A 22,525-nucleotide genomic window follows, 5' to 3' on the forward strand; every position below is an offset into this window, starting at 1 on the left:
CAACGGAAACAAATCTGACTAGGAACCATGAGGTTGAGGGTTCAGTCCCTGGCCTCACTCAGTGGGTTAAAGATCTGACATTGCTGTGAGCTGTGGTGTAAGTCGCAGACAGCTTGGATCCCACACTGCTGTGGCTGTGGTGGAGGCCGGCAGCTATAGCTCCGATTGGACCCCGAGCTTGGGAAGCTCCATATGCCGTGGGTGCAGCCCTAAAAATGCCAAAAAAATAAAAAATAAATAAAGTTAGAGTTTCAATTAAAGCCACTCAAATATGTTTCAATATCAAATGTAAGGTCATTGGTATCTATTCACTAGGTCTGAGTTTAGAGACAGAAATTTTTTTCACTTGTGTTCAGCATTTTAAACTGCCTAAAATTAAAGCTTCAAAGGAACAACCTTGGGCAATATTAAATCTTGTAACCAACAACTATGCATTCTAAAATTTAATAAAAGGAGAAAACCTAAGGTGTTGGAATATTTAAAAGTGATATTTTTATTTATGGTAGCGAAGTAATAGCTTAAAGACATTTTCAATCTAATTGGACTGTCAGCAAAGCCACAAGCACTGTACATCATTTGAACTGCTAAATTTATTGGTCTACACTTATATATCCAATGAGAAAATGTATATTATATCTCCCACATTGATTTATTTATTTCTCCTTAAGTGCAAAAAAATTATACCCAAAAGACACTCAAAGTAACAATAAAAGAAGTTTGGGATTGTCTAGAAAAATAACTCATAAACTTTTATATGTGTATCTATTTTCCTGACACAAAGGAAATAACAGAAAGTAAGTTGGGAAAGATAAAAAGGTACTTAGTGACAGATAAGACATGCTCACTGTTCTCTCTGAAAACATAGGAAAAACTTGAATCTAAAATATCAGAACAACCTGCTTATTTTTTTGAACATTACCAATCCACTTCCACCCAAATTTAAAACACAAAACAAAAACTCTTAACAATGACAATAAAATTACTTTCAATGAAACAAAATTCACCTATGACACATTTATGCAATAGCTGTAAGTTTTTAAAGTAACTTTTCTTCCCCGCTAACAAACTCATCATTCACCAATTTAATACCAGTAATTCCACATATCTGTGAGCATCTTTAAAGGTACACTAAACACAGTAAGTCGTAGTTGTACTGAATTAAATAAAAATCAATAAATATTGGGAAACCTGGACAGCTAACATGCAAAAGAGTCAAACAGAACTACCTTTTCACACTATACAAAAATAAATTCAGAATATATTAAAGATTTAAATGTAAGACCCACAAAGCTTCTAGAAGAAAACACTGGCAGCACACCCTTTGACATCAGTGTTAACAATATTTGGGGAAAAAGTTCTACTTGAAGAGAAGGAAACAAAAGCAAAAATAAACAAATGAGACTACATCAGACTACAAAGTTTTTGCACAGTGAAGAAAACTAGCAACAAAACAAAAAGGCTACCTACTGAATGGGACAAGGTATTTGCAAACCATATATCTGATAAGGGGTTAATATCTAAAACACACACAGAACTCATATAACTCAACAGCCAAAAAACAAACAACCTAATTGCAAAATGGGCAGAAGACTTGAATAAACATTTTTCCAAGAAGACAAACAGATGGCCAACAGATACATGAAAAGATGTTCAACATCCCTAACCATCAGGGAAATGCAAATTGAAACCACTATGAGACATTACCTCACACCTGTCAGAATGGCTATTATCAAAAAGACAACAAGTAACAAGTGTTGGTAAGGATATGGAGAAAAGGGAACCCCTGTATAGTGTTAGTAGGAATGTAAACTGGTGCAACCACTATGGAAAACAGTTTGAAGATTTCTTAAAATCAAAACAAAATAGAACTACCAAATAATCCAGTAACTCCACTTCTAAGTATTTTTCCAAAGAAAACAAAAACACTAATTCAAAAAGATATATGCACCACTATGTTCATCCCAACATTGTTCACAAACAGCCAAGTATGGAAACAACCTAAGTGCCCATCAACAGATGAATGGATAAAGATGCTACACACACACACACACACACACACACACACACACACACACACACAGAGGAATGTTACTCTGCCATAAAACGGGGGAAATCTTGCCATTTGTGACAACATGGATGGATTTAAAGGATATTATGCTAAGTGAAATAAACCAGACAGAGAAAGACAAATACCATTTTATTTCATTAATACAAGGAATCTAAAAAAACAAAACAAATGAATAAACATAGAAAAACAGAATCACAGGTACAGAGAACAAACAGGCGGCTGCCGGGGGGGTGGGGGGAAGGGGGTGGGGAGATGAGAGAAATTAAGAGGTACAGAATTCCAGGTGCAAAATAAATAAGTCATGGGGATAAAATGCATAGCACGGAGAATATAGTCAATAATGATATAACACCTTTGTATGGTGAGAGATGCTAACTAGACTTACCATGGTGCTTATTTTGTAATGTATAGAAGTATCAAATCACTGTGTTGTACACCAGGAACAAACACAGTGTTGTGGGTCAATTATACTTCAAAAATAAACAGGAGTTCCCACGGTGGGGCAATGGGTTAAGAAGCCAGCTGCAGCCACTCTGGTTCGATTTCCGGCCTGATGCAGTGGGTTAAAGGATCTGGTGTTGGTGCAGCTGTGGTGTAGGTTGGAACTACCGCTTGGATTCAGTCCCTGGCCTGGGAACTTCCATAGGCCACAGGTGTGGTCATAAAAAAATTAAACAAAAACAAACTCATGGAGAAAGAGATCAGATTTGTGGTTACCAGAGATGATAGATGGCAAGAGGGGGAACTGGATGAAGGCTATTAAAAGGTACAAAGTTCCAGTTTTAAGATACAACATGACAAATTCAATTAATGCTGCTCTAAGTTACATATGAAAGTTGTTAAGAGAGTAAATCCTAAGTGTTCTCATCACAAGGAAAAAATGTTTTTCTTTTATTTTGTACCTATATGAGATGATGGATGTTCACTAAACTTACTGTGGTAACCATTTCATGATGCATGTATGTCAAACATTATGCTGTATATCTTAAACTTATACAGTACTGGAAGCCAATAATATTTCAATAAAACTGGAAGAAAAAAAATCTGAATCACACACCTGTATCTTGGCTGAAGTGCAAGAGACAGACTCAAAACTAGGAGTACCTAGCAGAGCAGACCCATCTCAAAATGATGGGTAATTTTAATTCTATTAACTTTCTTGCATGGGCCTACCTTCTAAGGTTTTTTTAAAAAAGTTTTCAGTTTTACTGCATTTAATGAAGGAAATTACAAGTCACAGTGTTATTCCCTAACTTGGGGGTTGGGAAAAATCTTGTGATATATTCTTAAAACATGTCAAGGGTTTCCTATATACTGGGTTATATTCATGCAGTCCAATGTACACAGAACCATAGATACCTAGTAATAGATTCCTGCTTACTTTGTAGGAAATGCTCTATGACAAAGAACGTATATTTTCTGTTTAACATTCAAAGTCATTACCTGCTTCCTTTTCTAATTTCAATTTTAACTATACTAGCCTTTAAATAAAGAACTATTTTACACTTCATTAGATCAGAAGTCACTGTTAAGCAACAGCTAGTATATTCCTGTTATTTCCAAAATAACAGTTTAGAAACAAACTACATAATGACTTCTATAAAAGCAATGAACTTGCATGCTTTTCATTTGTCAGAGTCAGACTCTGATTAAATTTTCCATTTTATAAAACTTGATTTAGAAAGGAAAACATTTTACTTAGGTAAAAAGAAGTACTTAATTAGCAAGTACAAGTTAAGAATGTTTGTTTTCCCTAAACCTATCAAGAAATCACCAGAAGCAAAAGGGTAAGAGACAACCCCCAGATTCCAGCTAAAAACAAAACAAAACAAACAAGAACAAACCAAAAAACCCTATAAGAAATCATTCCTCCTCAGGAAGAAAAAAAAAATGACTGTGTGCCTTAGTGGGAAAAAAAATGACTGTGTGTCTTAGCTTAATTGTGGAGGATCAGTTTTCCTGGACAGAAGATAGGTCGGAGGAAAATGATCTGTGTTCTTTTCACTCAACATTGTCACATCATCCCCTGTGCAATTGTGGAATATGAAAGCAGTATCTCCAGCACACCTCTAGCCAAAGGAAAAGAGGTAATATCAAGGTAAGATATTGGAACTTGGCTGGAGTAGGAAGCAAATTACAAGTGAACTCAACTAGATAATTACAATGAAGGTGACAGCACTCAGAAAAGAGTCAGTGAAATCCTGAACAACTAGGGTAGAATCACCATCCAGAGCTCTACCCTGAGGTATGTTCCAATTTGCCTCAAACCATCTAGAAAACCAAAACCTAGAACACAGGTTTTCACAAGCCCTAGACCCAAGGCCCATCAAAACTCATCCTCCCATACAAAAGCAATACTGGCCCAAATAGTTGGTTCCACGAGAATACAAGCTCAGAGCAGGAAATAATAAAATGTCTGAGGAGTGCAAGTACCATGAAAGAACAGCAAAATGAAAGTAGAATTAACAGACCCCCAAAAAGACATTTAAAATTGGCAAATTAAATGTTACTAGAGAAAAACTGGAGAATTCTAAAAACCTGAGAACAAAAATCTATCAAGCAAAACCAACTGGAAAGACTGTCATAAAAAATATAATAGGGGAAATAAAAAGTATAATAAACTGACCGAATAATAATGGAAACAAAGAAGAAATTAGAGATAAAAACGGGTTGAAGAACTCTCCCTGCAAAATACGTGGAAGGGATAAAGAGAAGTAGAGAATGAGAGGAGAGAAAGGAGAGACAGAGAATGGGAAGAGAGGAAAGATACATGTAGAAATAATGGCAGAACTTGTTACAACTAAAGGAAAATGTAAAATTTCAGAATAAGAGTTCATGAAGTATCAATTTGGACAAAAAAAAAAAAAAAAAAAAAAAAAAAAAGCAAACGCTCAGACTCTACTCCACACCAAAGGAATGAGAAATGGTGAGAGTGTGGCCTAGCAACCTGTTTTAACAAACCCTCCTGGTAACTCCAATGCAAAGTTTGAGAACCATAGCTTCAGTGCTCCTGCAAGTTTATAATCCTCTTAAAATTATATGTAAAATTTGGTGCTTAAGTATATATTTTTGGGGAGAATTCCATACCTATCATTAGATCCTAAAAAGTATGTTAACAAAATTAACAGCCATCTGCATTAGCTCAGCAGCTTCCAAAGTGTGGTCAGGAAATCCCTGGTGGTCCCTGAGACCCTTTCCGAGGGTCTGAGAAGTCAAAACCATTTACAAAATAGTACTAAGATGATTCTGGCTTTCTTACTGTCAAGACGGTGTTAAGTCCATGATTTTACAACTTCATGTGTTGGGCACTGTGGAAAATGTACTCATAGTGATCATGATGATGGAGAAGCAACAGTAGGTAAACTTGCAAATTGTTGTGACTCCCATATATTTCATTTACTGTTCAAAATGGTTTTTTCCTTGACTATGTGTCCATGAATCAAAATAAACAGCAGTTTATCTTTAAGATTTTCCAACAATCTGAAGTCATCTTCTAGAGAAAGGAATTGCCAAAATATCCTTCTTCCATGAGTCAGGTTTGATTATGAGGTTCTTCAAAGATTACTTCCAATCACACTTTTGATGTTTAATTAGCAACTAATCAAAAGATCAGAGTCCAATATTCTAATAATTGCAAATGTTTCAAAAGCCTACTTAAAAGCACGGTCTCAATCAAATCCTAGTCATAATATTTTAATAGAGCAGCTATATGCAGTTTTGTTGTATTTTAAATGCTGAGGAAAAGAGCTGGAGGAAAAGATGTCAAAATGACTATATTAGCTGCAATGGGGAAGTGAGATGATAGACTATTTTTCACTGAGCTTCCCAAAATGTGTACAATTACTTTTATTTTCAGAAAACAAATTTGAAAAGGCAATAACAACTGTCAAATTACAAAAGGACTCAAAAGAGTTGACTTCTTATTGCTATCAACTTCTTCTATTTGAGTAGCATGGGTCAAATGATTTTAGGACAGTCAGGTATGGGTTTAAACCTGACTTCATCACTTAACAGCTATGTGACCTTGGAGAGACATTACCCTGAGTCTCGAGGTTTCTTCGTCTGTGAAACAGTTAAAACCTATTTCCTCTGGTTGCTGTAAGGGTTAAATAAAATAACATAGGGAAAGCACAAAATTCACTTGAAAGCATTTTGTTATTTTTATTAGTCTTACTATTATTAAGCAACAATATAAAAAAAAGTTTATTTATATGCCAACAGAGCAGTGAAAACACTTTTAAGACAAAAGGTCTGGACCAATACATAAGAATTATTATTGATACATTTAAGAAAGTCAGAAGATCAGAAATCAAGTGTTACAAAGTTCACCTGCTCAAATATTTATAGTGTACATCCTATGAAAAAAATTCACTGAATTAAATTCTGTACTTCTCTTACTACTTCCCTCAAATTTATCTGCTTTTGTAAAATTTCAACAAGGTAACAGCTGAACTTTCCTACTGTAAAATTTCTGCAGATTTTTTTGGGGGAGAGGGAGGGCAATTACATTTTTGATAGCTTGCTAAAAGCTTTCCAATTAGTCCAAAGGGTTTTTTGTTTTTGTTTCTCTAAATGAGAACATTTTACCCCAAAGACAAAAAGAATACCTCGGCGTATCTTCTCAAGATATTAGAAGAAAACCACTAAAATGTATTCATTAACTGTAGTCCCATTTCTTTCTAAAAAACCAAACTTCCATAGTTAACATGAAAACAACCTGAGTTTTGGAGGTGGAGAACTATATATCTTATTTATTAACAAGTTGGATGAGAAATGTCAGATGGTTTCTACGGCTGGTTGATATATCAGAATGAAGGCTCATAATACATAACCTAATTTTTCTAAAGTATTATAACCAGGCATTAGCTGGGCATCAGGAGGGTTAGGTTATTTTTAAACCATACTTGATAGAGGCACCTAGCTTTAAAGATTTTTTTTTTTTTTTTTTTGTCTTTTTGCCATTTCTTGAGCCGCTCCCGCGGCATATGGAGGTTCCCAGGCTAGGGGTCGAATAGGAGCTGTAGCCACCAGCCTACGCCAGAGCCACAGCAACAAGGGATCCCAGCCGCGTCTGCGACCTACACCACAGCTCAAGGCAATGCCAGATCGTTAACCCACTGAGCAAGGGCAGGGATCGAACCCGCAACCTCATGGTTCCTAGTCGGATTCGTTAACCACTGTGCCACGACGGGAACTCGCTTTAAAGATTTTTGGTCAATTAGTAAAGAAAACAGTATTTTTTTCGGTTTGAAATTAATTAAAATTGTCTGCTTTATTTTTTTTCAACCTACTGCACAAGAAAAAACTTTTAAGCCACACAAACAACAAACAGCTGCCACCAATCATTAGTTTAATTTGCCTTATACTGAAAAGGCAAAAAGGAAGGGAAAATTTACATCACTTTCTCTTTTTTCTACAATTAAAACAAAAAAAAAATCACAAATTTAAACTGCATAGGGAGCTGACACATTCCAAAATGACAGCTTCGGAAAAAAAAAAAATTTAAGCTCATACTAATTTTATTCTGTTAGAATTATCCTTTTCATTTATTTGTTTACTTGTTTTACTGTCTGTCTTTTGGCCTTGGGAGCTAGGATTTTGTCATCTTTTTTTCTTTCTTTCTTTTTTGGCCACACCCATGGCTTATGGAAGTTCCTGGGCCGGGAATCAAACCCATGCCACAGCAGTGACCCAAGCTACTGCAATGACAGTCCCAGATCCTAAACCTGCTGCACCACAGAGGGAACTCCTAATTTTAATTTTGTACACATATTCCTGAACCAACAGACAAAACAAGTTTCCACTTGACAAAGCAGCTCACTGTAGGGAGAAGCAATACTGGACATCTAATGAAGCATTTTAAAGGAAAACCCAGTAGGCACACAAAAACAAAACACTCATAACTTTCCTCAATCACTCAAAATCAAATGACTTTTAGAAAATGTACCTCAGAGTTATCTTGAGCACACAGGCTTTAGTATAGATCCACAAAAAACCCATCCTATTCAATTCTCACTATGAATCTACACTGATGATACAGGGTATTAGGTCCCCCAAGATCCAGGCTACATTCTACCTTTCTGAATGTTCCTGTAAGAAGAATAAACAGTAAAATTAAAAGGACTGAACTCATATAGAGTGTGTCCTCTGACCACAATAAAATTAAAACAGTAATCGACAATAAGTTATCTAGGATACTCCAAGAATTTAGAAACTAAACACTGCATTGCTAAAAAATATAGGTCAAAAAAGAAATCACAAAGGAAATGAGAAAATATTTCAAACCGAATGACAGAAAAAAAAAAAAAAAAGACAATACAAAATCTTAAAATTTGTGGGGTGCACTAATTTATTCTTTTAAATTAGAAAAGTCTAAAACTAATGACCTCAGGTTTTACTATTAAAAGCTAGAAAATGAAAAACAAACTAAATGTGGAAGGCAGCCTCCTAGATGGCTCCCAGTGATCCCAATCTCCCAGCATACTTGATCTTGTATAAACCTCTTCCATTGAGTGCAAGCTGGACTACTGAATTTCTTCTAACAAAAATAATACAACAGAAGTTAATAACACTTCTAAGATTAAAATTTTAAATTAAATTTAAATTTAAAAGACTCTGGCTTCCACCTCCTTGCCCTCTCTTGCTCTCTTACCTGCTAACCCTGATAGTGGTCAACTGCCATGTTGTAAGCAGACTCTGGAAGTGAGGGAGACCTCAGTTCAACAACTTACGGGAAACTAACTACTACTTGAATGAGTTTGGAAGCAGATCTTTCCTCAGTCGAACTTTCAGATAAGACCATAACTAGCCCACATCTTGAATGAAGCCAAATGAGAGACCTTGAGACAAAGAAAATAGCTAAGCCATGTCCAGATTCCTGACCTGAACTCCTGAACCACAGAAACTGTGAAATGTTTGTTATATTAAGCTGCTAAGTTTTGGGGGTAGTTTCATTCATGTTAGTAAATAACTAACACAGTAGCTAACACAGTAATACTTTATTAATTACTAATATTAATGATGCTGATTTACTCAACAAAAAAAAAGGAGGGGGCTTCATAAAAATATATAAATGGCAAACACATGAAAAAAATCAGAAAAATTGCAAAATAAATCCAGAATGAGATAGCACACATTCCCACCAGAATGATTAAAATTAAAATATCAGAGAACATTAAATGTTGGCAAGATATGGAACAACTGTAGCTCTCATACGTTGTTGATGGGAATGTAAAATGGCACATCCACTTTGGGAAAAGCTCTGGCAATTTCTTATAACTGAACATTTATCTGCTGTAAGGGCCAGCAATTCCAATACTAGGTATTGGCCCCTGAGAAAGAAAAATCCATATTCACAAAAATAATTTTACAAGAATATTCATAACTGCTTTATTCATAATAGCCCCAAACTGGAAACAGCCTAAGGGTCTAAAAGTAGAAGGGATAAAGCAAATGCAGCATACTCATATAATGACATACTCAGCAGTATAAAGGAACTACTGAAACGTGTTATAACATCAAAAACATATTGAGCAAAAGAAGTCTTTAAAAAAGAAAATATTGCATGATTCCATTCATATGAACTTCTAAAATAGGCAACTCTGTATGTAGGGGAAAAAAGTCAAAACAGTATCTCTGCAGGGAGGGGAGGAAAAGGAATTGAGGGAAGGAGCATGAGGGAACTTTCTGAGCTTGGGACTTTGTATAAGGATTTGAGTTACATAGGTATTTGCATTTGTCAAAACTCAGTGAATGCATATCTGGATTTGTATGGGTTTTACATTAAAAGACTTACAGATACTGAACTCTAGGTAACTGATACACATATTGGTGTATTTAGGGGCAGCTGCACAGATGCCTACAAATTACACATCATTAAAAAAGATGGATAAAGGAAAATATAAGCAGATAAGTATGTTAACAGAAAAAATTTTAATATTCAATACTTTATAGAAGTTTTTCTTTTTTCTTTTGCTTTTTAGGGCTGCACCCTCGGCCTATGGAAGTTCCCAGGTTAAGAGTGGAATCGTAGCTACAGCTGCCAGCCCACGCCACAGCCACAGCAATTCAGGATTCTTAACCCACTAAGCAAGGCCACATCCTCATGGATCCTAGTTGGGTTGGTTAACCTCTGAGCCACGAAGGGAACTCCTACAGAAGTATTTTTAATTGATAGAAGCATTCCTCTATTGTGGAACAGTTGCTTGTTACCAACTTCCTATTATTAGGAGATGCTTTTATATAACACCTTACATATAACTAATTTGTTCTTTAAATCATTTGCTTCCAAAGAGTGGTATCATCAAAGTTCTATATGAACTTAAAAAAAAAAAAAAAAAAAAAAAAAAAAAGTGCTACCTAAAGCAAAGCATAAGTTTTTAAGAAAACATTAAGTAAAAGACAATCCAGTTTGGAGCCAACATTTTTAAGTCTAGGAAGATATTTATGAAACTAGTTCCTTTTCTTCTATTACCAAATTAGACCTTTCCTAAACCCTGAGGCAAGACATTCGCTTAAAAGTATAATCAAGAACCTTGCCAGACAATGGTAAGTAGAGCAAGATTCCTATTCCAGGACTGAAGCATTCTGACTCATGTTTTATCCATTGATGGGTAGTAGTTTAGAGGACAAAGTGTTTTTTTACTAGAAGCTACATTTGTACAGTGATGGGGGAAGGAAGCAACAAGCACAGACATGCTGAAAAAAATCAGGAGACAGGAATGAGCCAGGCAACCCCTATATGGTTAAATGTGTATTAATATAAACACCACTCATATAAAAAGAAAGCATAAAACCACTGTACATATTTTGCTGGGTTTGATACTAAAGTAACTTAAATTATATATTCTAATCCAAGCCATATTAATTAACTACCAGGAAGCTTGTTTCAGAATTTCTTCAATTTAAAGTAAATACTATGAAGTTTCAGAATTCAATGCTTTGTTAAAGACTTCATCTGAACTTTTCTTTTAAAAAAGAGTCCTCATTAGAATATACTGACCTTTTAACAAAAACGTGTTGCTACTAGGACCTGAACCAAGGGAATACATCACTCTAAATTGATGCTATTTCTAAAGTTTTGACTACTGTTCTTTGAGCAGTGGGAAACCAGAGTCAATGATCTTATTTGTAGAAGAAAAAGTCTTATATAAGCTCTAGTCAACAATAAACGACCAGATAATTTTGATATGGCCATCTTAAGAAGGCATTTGAAATAGTACTTAAAGAGTCTCTGTATCAACAGTGAAAACTGGGAGTTCCCGTTGTGGCTCAGTGGTTAATGAATCTGACTAGGAACCATGAGGTTGCGGGTTTGATCCCTGGCCTCGCTCAGTGGGTTAAAGATCCGGTGTTCCCGTAAGCTGTGGTGTGGGTTGCGACTCGGATCCTGTGGCTTTGGTGTAGGCCGGAGGCTACAGCTCCTATTCGACCCATAGCCTGGGGACCTCCACATGCTGCGGGAGCGGCCCTAGAAAAGGCAAAAAGACAAACAAAAAACAAAAAAACAGTGAAAACTGAAGATTGTGTTTCCAACTGTGGGCAGGGTGATTCCATTATTAATACTGGAGCTATATTTTATTTTATTTTTTTGTCTTTTTAGGGCCACACCTGTGGCATATGGAAGTTCCCAGATTAGGGGTCTAATTGGAGCTACAGCAGCTGGCCTAGGCCACGGCCACAGCCATGAGAGATCTGAGCTTTGTCTGAGACCTACACCACAACTCACAGCAACGCCAGATCCTGAACCCACTGAGTTGGGCCAGGGATCAAACCTGTGTCCTCATGGATGCTAGTCAGATTGATTTCCACTGAGCCACAATAGGAACTCCTCTAAGCTATATTTTAAACAAATAATTATCATGGTCCAAAATAGGATAGAAAGGAGTCTTAATTCTGCTGGAAAGAATTACGGTTACTCTTGTGTTAATTTTTTTTTAAGGCATAAAGATTTAAATATGACTTCATGCCACTGCAATGAAACATAAAAACAGTTTCATTTCATTCTACAGAACTATACTCATCTTTAAATGGAAATAAAGGCAATAATTAACATATTTTCCTTCCCATTTTGCTTGGCTAGCTTGGACTCATTCTTTAAATACCTGCTTTAAAAAACAAAAAATCTCTTTATCTAGAAAGGCTTCTTTAAATTATCTAAAACCAGGGCAAGAGAATCTACTGCCTGCTCCAAAAGACAGTACAGTATACTTCTCCCATCACTCTAAGTTACATAGCCTGTGGTGTTTTATTGTTGTTGTTGTTACTTAGTTTTCCCCATTACACTGTAAGCTCCATAAGGGTAAGGACTATCTGCCACTTCAAAACTGCTTCAGTATTTAACACCTGACCTATAAATAATAATAGACGTGTGGAACAAAAGAACTATAATTTTTAAACTTTTCTATTCAAGAAACTGTACCAATTTCCTACCTTTAAAACAGCTCATCCGTGACATTCAGTGACTAGCATTCTAACCAACTAATAGTCAATAGAGAATTACTTTTTAACTACCCAGCCTACACAGGACAGAAAAGACTAGATTTAACAAAGCTTTAATGCTATAAACACAAACATGAAAGCAGTAAATTGACTATAGGGTTTTTATACCAGGGGAAGTTTTACTGTTTTTGTTCTGTTTTCCACACTGAACTAACAAAAATTATTTTTTTCCCCCTAAAAAAACCAGTTCAAGATTAGGGTCTTAAAACTACAACATAATTATAGGACTGTTTTACTGTTTATCTGTGTATCTTATCTGGTTACACATAAAACTCTAAAATAGAATAAAAAGTAACTATTGTGGCAAACAGAAGAGGTGAATTTGAAGACAAGCACTATTTTAAGTGTGGCTAACCCTAAATGAGTACATTATTACACAAATTAATATAACTATCATCTGTTAGTGATTACTCATAATAAAGTATGGCAAGAAAAAACAAGATTTGTGAAACAATGTGTTAAAATAGTCAAATTTGGAATAAAGTCTGCAAAAGCAAACAGTCCCACTTGATTCATTATGGATATTTCATTTGGCCCAAAGGAAAAGATATGTAAGTTCATTTCAAATAAGCAACACCCCTGAGCATGTATGTACTTAAATGGAAGCCTGTTTATGATTTAGTTCACTACAGTCCTAACAGTAGTGTCTATATTTCAAGAATGGATCTAGCAATCTAATAATGATTTCCTGTAAGTGTTTCTCATATTGCTGATCATGACTCATTAATGGGATCACAAACAGCAGCGTTTGTAAGAAAGGAAATGGAATAGGATATAAAATATCAGAGTAGAACACATGTAGCAAGGGAAAGAATTGTTTCCTGAAACTTTTGATTCAGTTTGTGTGTGTGACAATGTAAAATACATTGTTAGGAATAGGTATGGGCTGCAAAAGAACAACAACAACAAAAAAGGTGTGAACACTACCCTTAGAGCATATGACCTCAATTATCTCTTCCCTCCAAACACTGCCAAAGTAGAAACTCATCACAATTATGCTCAAAAAAGCAAAGTGACATTAAAGGAGATATAGATTATACTGTTCAAGCCTTCACAAACTCTAACATCAAACTGTCTGAGTTTAAATCCAGGTCCCACTATTTCTGTGTGAACATAGGCTTATTTAAGCAGTATGTGCTTCATTTTTGTCATCTGTAAAATGGGAATAAAAATATTTTCCAAGTTGTGGTAAAAATAAATAATACATTTAGTAAGTTCTTAACATATGCCTACCATCAACAGAACAAACCGAAAGAGTGATACATATTAGAAATACAGCAAGAAACTTAATAAAAGCTTCGGTGTACTATCTTTGATGTGTGTGTGTGTGTGTTGCTTTTTCATTTTATCTATTTCTGTATTATATGAATTTTATAATGTACGTTCAACACATATTTCTAATGTACACAATATTATTACCTTTACTTTAAAAAATATCAATAGTAGGTATCTAGGCAGTGAGATTAAGATCCTTTTTGCTTCATATTTCTTTGTATTTAATAAAGATACATTAAGCGTTTTAAAATTAGTCAACTACTTGCTCAAAAAACAAAACAAAACAAAACCCCCCACAAAAGTGTATAGTGGTCCAGGGTTTAGGAATTAACATTCTGGGGGGAGAAGTTACCTGCCAGATGCTTCTCACTAAATCCCCACACAACCTTAGTATATCATTTTTGCCCACGAGAAAACAGAGGCAACAGAGATAAGGTAAACTGCGTTAGGCAACTACAAATAGCAGTGTCCAGAAATTCAAAGCCTATATTTCTTCTGCCATCATATAATGCTTCCAAATATTTTTTCGGTTGTTTCATATAGGCATGTCTTGAGCTACCCAATTAGACTGTAAACTCCTTGAAAAGGAGGGAAAGTTTCACTAACTTCATTTATGTATCCCAGGGGCTAAGAGGTAAATACTTGCTGAGTTACACTGAACTTCTTTTGGTCTAACTGTCCTCATGGGACATACTCTGGTAAAAACGAAATAAATTAGCAAACAAATGACAAAACCACTCTAAGACTGTTCAAATCTAACTTTATTCCTACACAATTGGAACAAAAAAAGTTTAAGTATACCCATATCCTGAGACTACCACTAAAGGAGTTTGGGGATGGGTACAAGGATTACTGTGCAAACACTAAAAAGAATGGATTCACACACACCCCTACCACGCCCCCGTCACCCAGGCACTACCTAAAGAAAGGAACCTCTAGTCTTCCCAAGAGGTGCTGATGACCCATAACCACGCCTCCACTGTTCCATCATAACTTGTTTCCTTTCCCTACCCGGACCACCCCTACCACCCACTCCCCGGTCCCAACATCAAAGCCCTTAATAAGCAATTTAAAAGTCTCTGACCTGCAGCGAAGTGCAGGGGAGAAGATTTCCGGCCGGCCATGTCCTTAGCATTCACGTTTGCTGCGTCCACCAGCCTCTTTACCCGGGACACGTCCCCATTGCGACAGGCCTCCAACAGTTCCCGGAGGGCCCCGCTCACTGCTGAGACCCCTGGCCCAGGTCCGGCTGTCCCAGGCCCCAATGTTGCTGTGGTGCTAACTCCGGCCGCCTCGGGGCTCTCCGCCAAACTCGATCCGGGGGAGGATGGAGAGGAAGAAGAGGAAGAAGTCGGGGAAGAAGAGGACGACGGTGAATTGTTACTGCCACCGCCGGCTGGATTGGGAGCGACACCGACGGCAGATGAGGCGGAAACCGCCGGGACCACTGGAGCGGCGGCGACAGTACAGATTGTGCTGGTGGTACTGCAACAGCTGCTACTGTCAACCGGGTCCGGGGATCGGGGCCTGTCGGGCGGATCCCGACTGCCATCCCCCTCCGGCAGCGCTAGGCCGTGCCGCGGGGAGGCGAAGGGTGCCAGGCCACCCACCGTAGGGGAGGCTGGGGTAGTCCCCGGGGCCAGGCCTGGGCTGAGTGGGGGGGGAGGTGGCGGCGGCGGCGCCGAAGCCCCTGGGGCGGGCTGGAGCTGTTGTTGATGATGGTGGTGATGATGCTGAGAGCGACGCGACGCCGCCATCTTCAGACTCCCCCAGCTCTGTCACTGCGGCAACGGCCCCACCGCCCGCCCTCACTTCCGACTTCTGGACCAATTAGCACCCAGCGCACAGGAAATGATGCTAGGCAGAGTGGGCGGGGTCAAGTAGCGGGAGGGAAGTATTTGGGAGCTCCGAGCGCCGCCGCGGGAGGGGCGTGGCTTGTGACTGCCGGGGGGCAGGGGGGGCCTTGTGACTCCTTGGCGGGCCGGCTGGAAAAGTTTGAAAGTTGGAACCGGCCTGGGCCTAAAAATGGGAAATTTTTCCTGCATTTCTCACGTTCAGCCTACTTATTTTGCTCCGTTCCCTCCTGTTGCCAAGTCTCCTTTGGTCTTCTTTGTCTTGCTCAAGAGCCTGGTACTGAGGTGGAACTTTGCAAGGTGCGTATGTGTCGTTTCTCATCTATCAAGTGTCCTCGTCTGAAAAAGGGACTCGTATCTAGAATTGTTAGCAGGATTAAGTGAGCTAACATATATAAAGTGCTCTGTCCCTTAATAAAGCACAACTATAATTAGCCCACTGGTAAATTTTTTTTAAATGCAGTCTCTCCCCACCCCCACCCCCACCCTCCAGTTATTCCCTTGGTCTCTATACCCCCTCTCCATAAGATTTCGTACTTTATGTACTTCCTTAACGCCCCATTTGCAAATGGTGGTTCACATTGCCAGGATTGGAATTCAGACTACCAGAAGGAGCTGTGTAAATTTGGGCAAGCTATTTAAATTAACCCCTCTGTGTCTCAGGTTCCCCGCTGCAAAGGGGAATTGATAGTTCAATAAATGTTAACTATTACAATTACGGGTTTTTCAGTTCTCTCTGTAGTTTTGTTTCTCACCTTAAGCTTGACTCAGATAATTACAAATATGTTTTTTTTTTTTAATTCATTTTGGCTGACCTTCTCTATTCCTGTCATCCCTCTTCTCTCTCCCTTCCAAACTAAGAAAAAACCTGACTTCTCCATCCATCACTCACCTTCAGAAGCCATCCTTCAACAACTACTTTTTCTTTTTTTCCTCTGCCTATACTTATTTTTTTGTCTACCATCAGAAGAGATGGATCAATGAATGGCATAATCTCGTAAGGTCTCCATTTCCTGCCTTCTGTTTAATAGGAAAGTAGGCATTATGGAAGTTTAGACAAACAGCATTATTCCAAGAGAGTAGACACAGATGGAGATTGTGTCTTAAGGAAAGCTCATTTTAAATGAGTCAAGTAGAAATTTTGATTGGGAGAATACTAAACTATGTGATAAATTGTCGTTTGACATATTCATTATTAAATGTAATTAGTGTGATGCTAATATTCCCATCTAAATTAATAGGTAAATTTATTTAACACTACCATCTAAATACAACAAATCAGGAACATAATATTATTGGTGGACATTTATTGTCATTTAATTAAAATTATCCATTTGTTTTATAAATTTGGGCCATTGTTCACATATTGACAAATGTGTGGCTGGATAGGAAAACTCTATCAGTGTGACTAAAATCTGTCCACAACATACATTTTCCTGGTTTTGAACATTAATGCACAACACGAGGTAGCACTGAGGAGTATGGGTGAATCAACATGATGCATTACATGTCCACAACTCACTCACCTTGTGCCCCCCATCTATGACCTTCTCCCTGAGTGGGAGGCATAAAGAATTATCTCACCTAGCATCCTGATGGCCAGTTACTCATAGATCACAAGAAGCAGTAATGTTCGTCCTAATTCAAAATGGATCTATTACATCTTTTTATCAGTACCAAATAAATTCAAAAGTTTTGGAGGGATAGAGATAAAAAAAGCTGAATTGCCTAAAACTATTCTACTGGTAAACTATGTCTGAAAATGCATTCAATAAATTGGAAATTGCTTCTCCCTCCACCACTGAAAATTAGTAAAAGTACTTAACATTAAGTATTTATAATGTTTGCGTTTATATGGACTAATGTTGAGCTCTAAACATGAAAGACCAGATATCATTACCTAATCTTTTATAGCTAAACACAATTCCGTGAGGGATGCACTGTACCCTCATGAAAAGAGCAAAGCGTATAATAAAACAAACCTGGGCTTGAATCACATCTCTGATAATTCCTAGTTGGCTAATCTTGGTAGCTGTGTTTTAGATCTGTCATTCTAAAATTCTGATTTTATTGTACCATTGCCATGAGGAATAAAAGACCTAGGTGTTTTGTAAGCACATCTTGATTGTTAGTTTCATGATCTTATGTACTATGCATAAAGTGTTGATAGCCATTGTTGATAGCTCTCGCCTCACAACTTCCTTTATAAAAAAGACAGTGACAAAGATAAATATTCACTCTTTTGTATGTAACTGGAATCTTAAGCAAAGAAAAATCAGGTTTAATTATTTCCTCATCAGAAAATTCGAGATTCCTTACAGGCCCTTTCTCCAAGAATTATATTGTTGACCATCATATTTGTGTAGCATCTTACTATTTTCAAAAATGTTTTCAGAGAAATCATGTCCAAGTGATATAAAAACATGAGCCCATAATACTCTCTTAAGCCATATTGCTGACACTGAAAATGGAGTGACCAACTCAAAGGGTGCTCATCTTCTGGGCTATGTTGTGATGTTTGTTTTTCTCCCCATGGGACACACTTTGTAAGTTACACAGTCTCCATATTTCATCTAGACTCGATGTGGTTATTCCATCCACATGCTTCCCAATGATCTGCTCCAAATTCAGGTTCACTGGTAGTGTCTCCAATTTACAAGTCCACTTATTCTTCAGTGCTCTATGCCATGCCTCTTCTGCAACCACAGCACAAGCTAAAGCTATAATTTGGTGGAGGCAGTGCTATTTCCTCAGCTGGGGCTTAGAAGAAGATAATATCCTTATGTCAGAAATGCCGATGGTGCAAAAGGCCCAGATTTCTCTATGATGGTATTACCACTCAGCCGAAAGAGTGTTTAACTGAAGTTTCATCCAGAAACTCAGAAGAATCTTTTCTTGTAAAGCTATGGGGGCAGGGGGCAACAATTTCACCAGCTGCAATCATGCTAACCTCATTGTATCAGAGGAAATTTTATTAGAAAAGCAAAGCAACTATTGCAAGGCAGGAAAGTTACAGTAATTTAAAATCCCCTATATATTAGTTTACTGGCAACCCCCCGTTTAAATTTTCAGCTGCTTTATATCTTTTGCATAGCACAGTCCTCTTCATGTTGTTCACAAGACATCTATAGTCTGCCATCTGATAACTTGGATTTTCTCCTGATATGGCCTATACACTACAGAGTAGTCTCTTGAACGAAGAAATGTTTGTTGTAGGCAGAGAGACAGTATAATACAGTAGTTAAGATTGTGGACTCCGCATTTAGACTGCTTGGGTATGAATCCTAGTTTTGTTACTAACTAGCTATGCGTAATTGAAGAATGGCCCATCCTTCATTTTAACAGGGGTAAATAAAACTTATTTGCTTTGTGGTTAAAAAATGTTTAAGCGAGGTTTCCTACTCAATACATTCTTTCCCTTGTAAGCATTTTTCCTAAAATAATTAAAATCGTACATATATACCGTGTTAAGGATTAGCATATGGCTTCCTCACTCGAAAGAGATAAACACCTGCCATCCTCCAAGGTCATAAAGTTTAGAAAAGTTCCTAAAAGCGCTGGAACGTATTGACGAGGAATGCTATAACTAGCCACCAATGCGTATGTAATGATATAATAGCTCAGGAAACTTTGGGTGTAGCCAATCAGAATAGGGCTGAGGCTGCTGCAAACCAATGGACTGTGAGGCACACCTGGAGGGCTCAGCTTCCCCAGTCAAAACACTGGGCCAGCTCACCAAGCCTTAATGAACTTTGATCCCTCTGATGGTCTGATGGCCTGCAGACTCCCACAGGCTGACCATGAGCCATTACCAACCCCCAGGGAAGACTGGAGCAAAGACCTCTGGGGGCAGAGACACCAGACCTACTGGCTGGGAGTAAGCAGCAACCAAGGGAAGGAGAAGCACATCCTGGAACAGGGGTTCTACCCACTTCTCTACTTGCTGACTCCTCTTGCTTGCTTGCATTGCTGTCTGGCTTGTTGAAGGAAATAAATGAGTAAGAGCTGCTTGAGTTAAATGGTGCCTGTGTACAACTTCTTTTGTTGTTGCCCACTCCTTTGTGTCTTGTCTTTGTTTTGCTGATGTTGGTCAGAATAAAACACTGAATAGTTCAGAAGTAATGCAACTTCTGAAAACCTATCTGTAAAGTGGGGATATTAAATAAGAGTTGTGAGAAATATATGACTTAATATATGCCAAGTGCTTGGAACTGCTTCTGGCACATGCTAAGTGCTATGTAAATGTCAACTGTTATTATCAGAAACTGGAGAAGGCCTCTGGTATGAGACACTAAAGTTTACCTGGGAGACCTGACTGGTTTTGCCTGCCCAATAATAAGCAAGTTCCTTTTCACCTAGTAATGTTGATATCTATATCATACCTACTTCTTTTGCTTTACAGTGTCTTAACAAGATCTAATAAGCTTGGAAACTGAAAGGGGAAATGAGGATATTCCCTTCTGGCTGTAATCATGGTGTGAGGGAGGTGGAGACTCTACAAAGGAAGGCTCCTCAGCCTGGAGGTTTGCAGGTTTCTCCCTCAAAAGATCCTGCTCCATAGTACTGAGAAAACACAGTGGCCGTTGTGTGGGAGACCACCACAGCTGCCTCAAGGGAAGCCAACACAGTCATAGTTCCTGAGCTCATTGGGATCGGATGTTTACAGAAGTCTCCCACAGAAGATGAACTTACCACCGTAAGTCACCAAATATCTAAGAAGTGCCTATAGCATGAGAGAAAAAAGGAAATCGAACAAATTAAAGGCCCTATATCAGAGAAAACATAATAGAACAATCCAACGTTCATTTCTGTATCTTTATTTGGGGCCGTGGTAGGCTGAATAATGGCACCCCAAAGTTATCCATGTCCTAATCCTTGAGCTCTGTGAATATGTTACCTCACATGGCAAGGTGGGTTCAAGGTTGCAGATAGAGTTAAGGTTGCTAATCAGGTGACCTTAAAATAGGGAGAGTTTCTGAAAAGAAGACAGAATGGGAGAAAATAGTTGCAACCAATGCAACCAATATGAAATTAATTTCTAAAATATATAAACAGTTTATACAGCTTAGTATTTAAAAAAAAAATCAAAACTGGGCAGAAGACCTAAATAGACATTTATCCAAAGAAGACATACAGATGGCCAAAAGGTACCTGAAAAAATGCTCAGCATAGCTAATTATTAGAGAAATGGAAATCAAAACTACAGTAAGTTATCCCCTCACACAGGTCAAAATGGCCATTATCAAAAAGTCTACAAGTAATAAATGCTGGAGAGGGTGTGGAGAAAAGGGAAGCCTCGTACACTGTGGTGGGAATGTAAGTTGTTGCAGCCACTATAGAAAATAGTACAGAGGTTCCTTAAAAAACTGAAAATAGAGTTACAGTGCCACTCCTGGGTATATATCCAAAAAAGGCGAAGACTCCAATTTGAAAAGATACATGCACCTGAATGTTCATGGTACCGCTATTCACAGTAGCCAAGACATGGAAGCAACCTAGGTGTCCATGAGAGATGAATGAATCAAGATGTGGTGTTCATACACAATGGAATATTACTGAGTCATAAAAAATGAATGAAATCATGCCATTTGCAGCAGCATGGCTAGATCTAGAGATTATCATACTAAGACAGAGAAATACAAATACATGATATCACTTATATGAGGAGTCTTTAAAAATGATGCAAATGAACTTATAAATAAGAAACCTTTGGTTACCAAAGGGGAACTTGGGAGGAAGGGATAAGTTAGGAATTTGGGGTTAACAGATATACTACTATATATAAAATAGATACACAACAAGGACCTATTGGATAGTATAGGGAACTATATTCAATATCTTGTAATAACCTATAATGGAAAAGAATCTGTGAAAGAATATGCGTATATATATTATATAACTGAGTCATTTTGCTGTACATCTGTAACTTAAATCCACTATACTTCAATTCAAAAAAAAAAAAGGGAGATTTTCCTAGATTATGTTGGTGGCCTAATCATAACAGTTCCTAAAAGAGCGAAAGGGAAGCAGAAAAAGAGGTTGCAAGTGATGCAATGTGAGAAGGACTTAACCAGCCATTGCTAGCTTTGAAAATGAAGGAAGGGAGCCCCAAGCTGAGGAATGTGGGGAGCATCTAGAAGGCAAAGTAAGGAAATAAGTTTTCCCTTAGAGCTTCCAGAAAAAAAATGCAGCCCTGCCAACACCTTGTTTTGAGCCTAGTGAGACCCTTGCTGGATTGGTGGCCTGCAGAGCTATAATAAAGCTGTGTTGTTTTAAGCTACTAGATATATAATAATTTGTTATAGCAGCAATAGAAGATGAATAGAGGGCTTTGGAAAATCAGCTGATATGAAGCTTCCAGGCTGTTTCTGCACATGACAATAGTCTGTAGTTGCATAGTGGCTGCCACTTGGTATTGCCAGAGGGTAACTATTCTCTGCCATTCCTCTTGTTGATTTACATCTAGATGGCTTTACTCAGTTAAAGATCTGGCCCCTATAGGCACTGGAGTGTTTTTCTAGATGCCAGGTGCCGTATCAGGCAATGATTATGAAAATGAATTAGACCTAGCCCTAAATGTTGAATGTTTATGGTCTAGTGATGGAGATAGATTCATTAACAGGATAACGTCAGTATGATGTTGTAAGTAGCATGTTGTACAGCAGGTAGCCCAGCTCTGGGTGAACATTCAAAAGGGGATGATCCATGTATCAAATAACAAGATCTTAGCTTCAAATAGCAGCAGTATCACTGTGACTATACAGTATTCCCTGCATATATATACATGATCTATAGTACTTTATATTTTAAGTACCTATCTTCATCAATT

At 37.8% G+C, this 22,525-nt stretch overlaps 1 protein-coding gene across 1 annotated transcript in view; it reads right to left on the reverse strand.

The window, feature by feature from the left end:
* Nucleotides 1–15,665, reverse strand: part of TNKS (tankyrase) — a 167,671-nt gene extending 152,006 nt beyond the window's left edge. Inside the window, exon 1 of the mRNA XM_003133396.5 lies at nt 14,928–15,665. Coding sequence (XP_003133444.2) covers nt 14,928–15,600 — 673 coding nt within the window. The 5' untranslated portion in view covers nt 15,601–15,665. The remainder of the gene's footprint in view (nt 1–14,927) is intronic.

The sequence above is a fragment of the Sus scrofa genome, chromosome 15, assembly GCF_000003025.6.
Source record: "Sus scrofa isolate TJ Tabasco breed Duroc chromosome 15, Sscrofa11.1, whole genome shotgun sequence".
Taxonomy (NCBI): Eukaryota; Metazoa; Chordata; class Mammalia; order Artiodactyla; family Suidae; genus Sus; species Sus scrofa.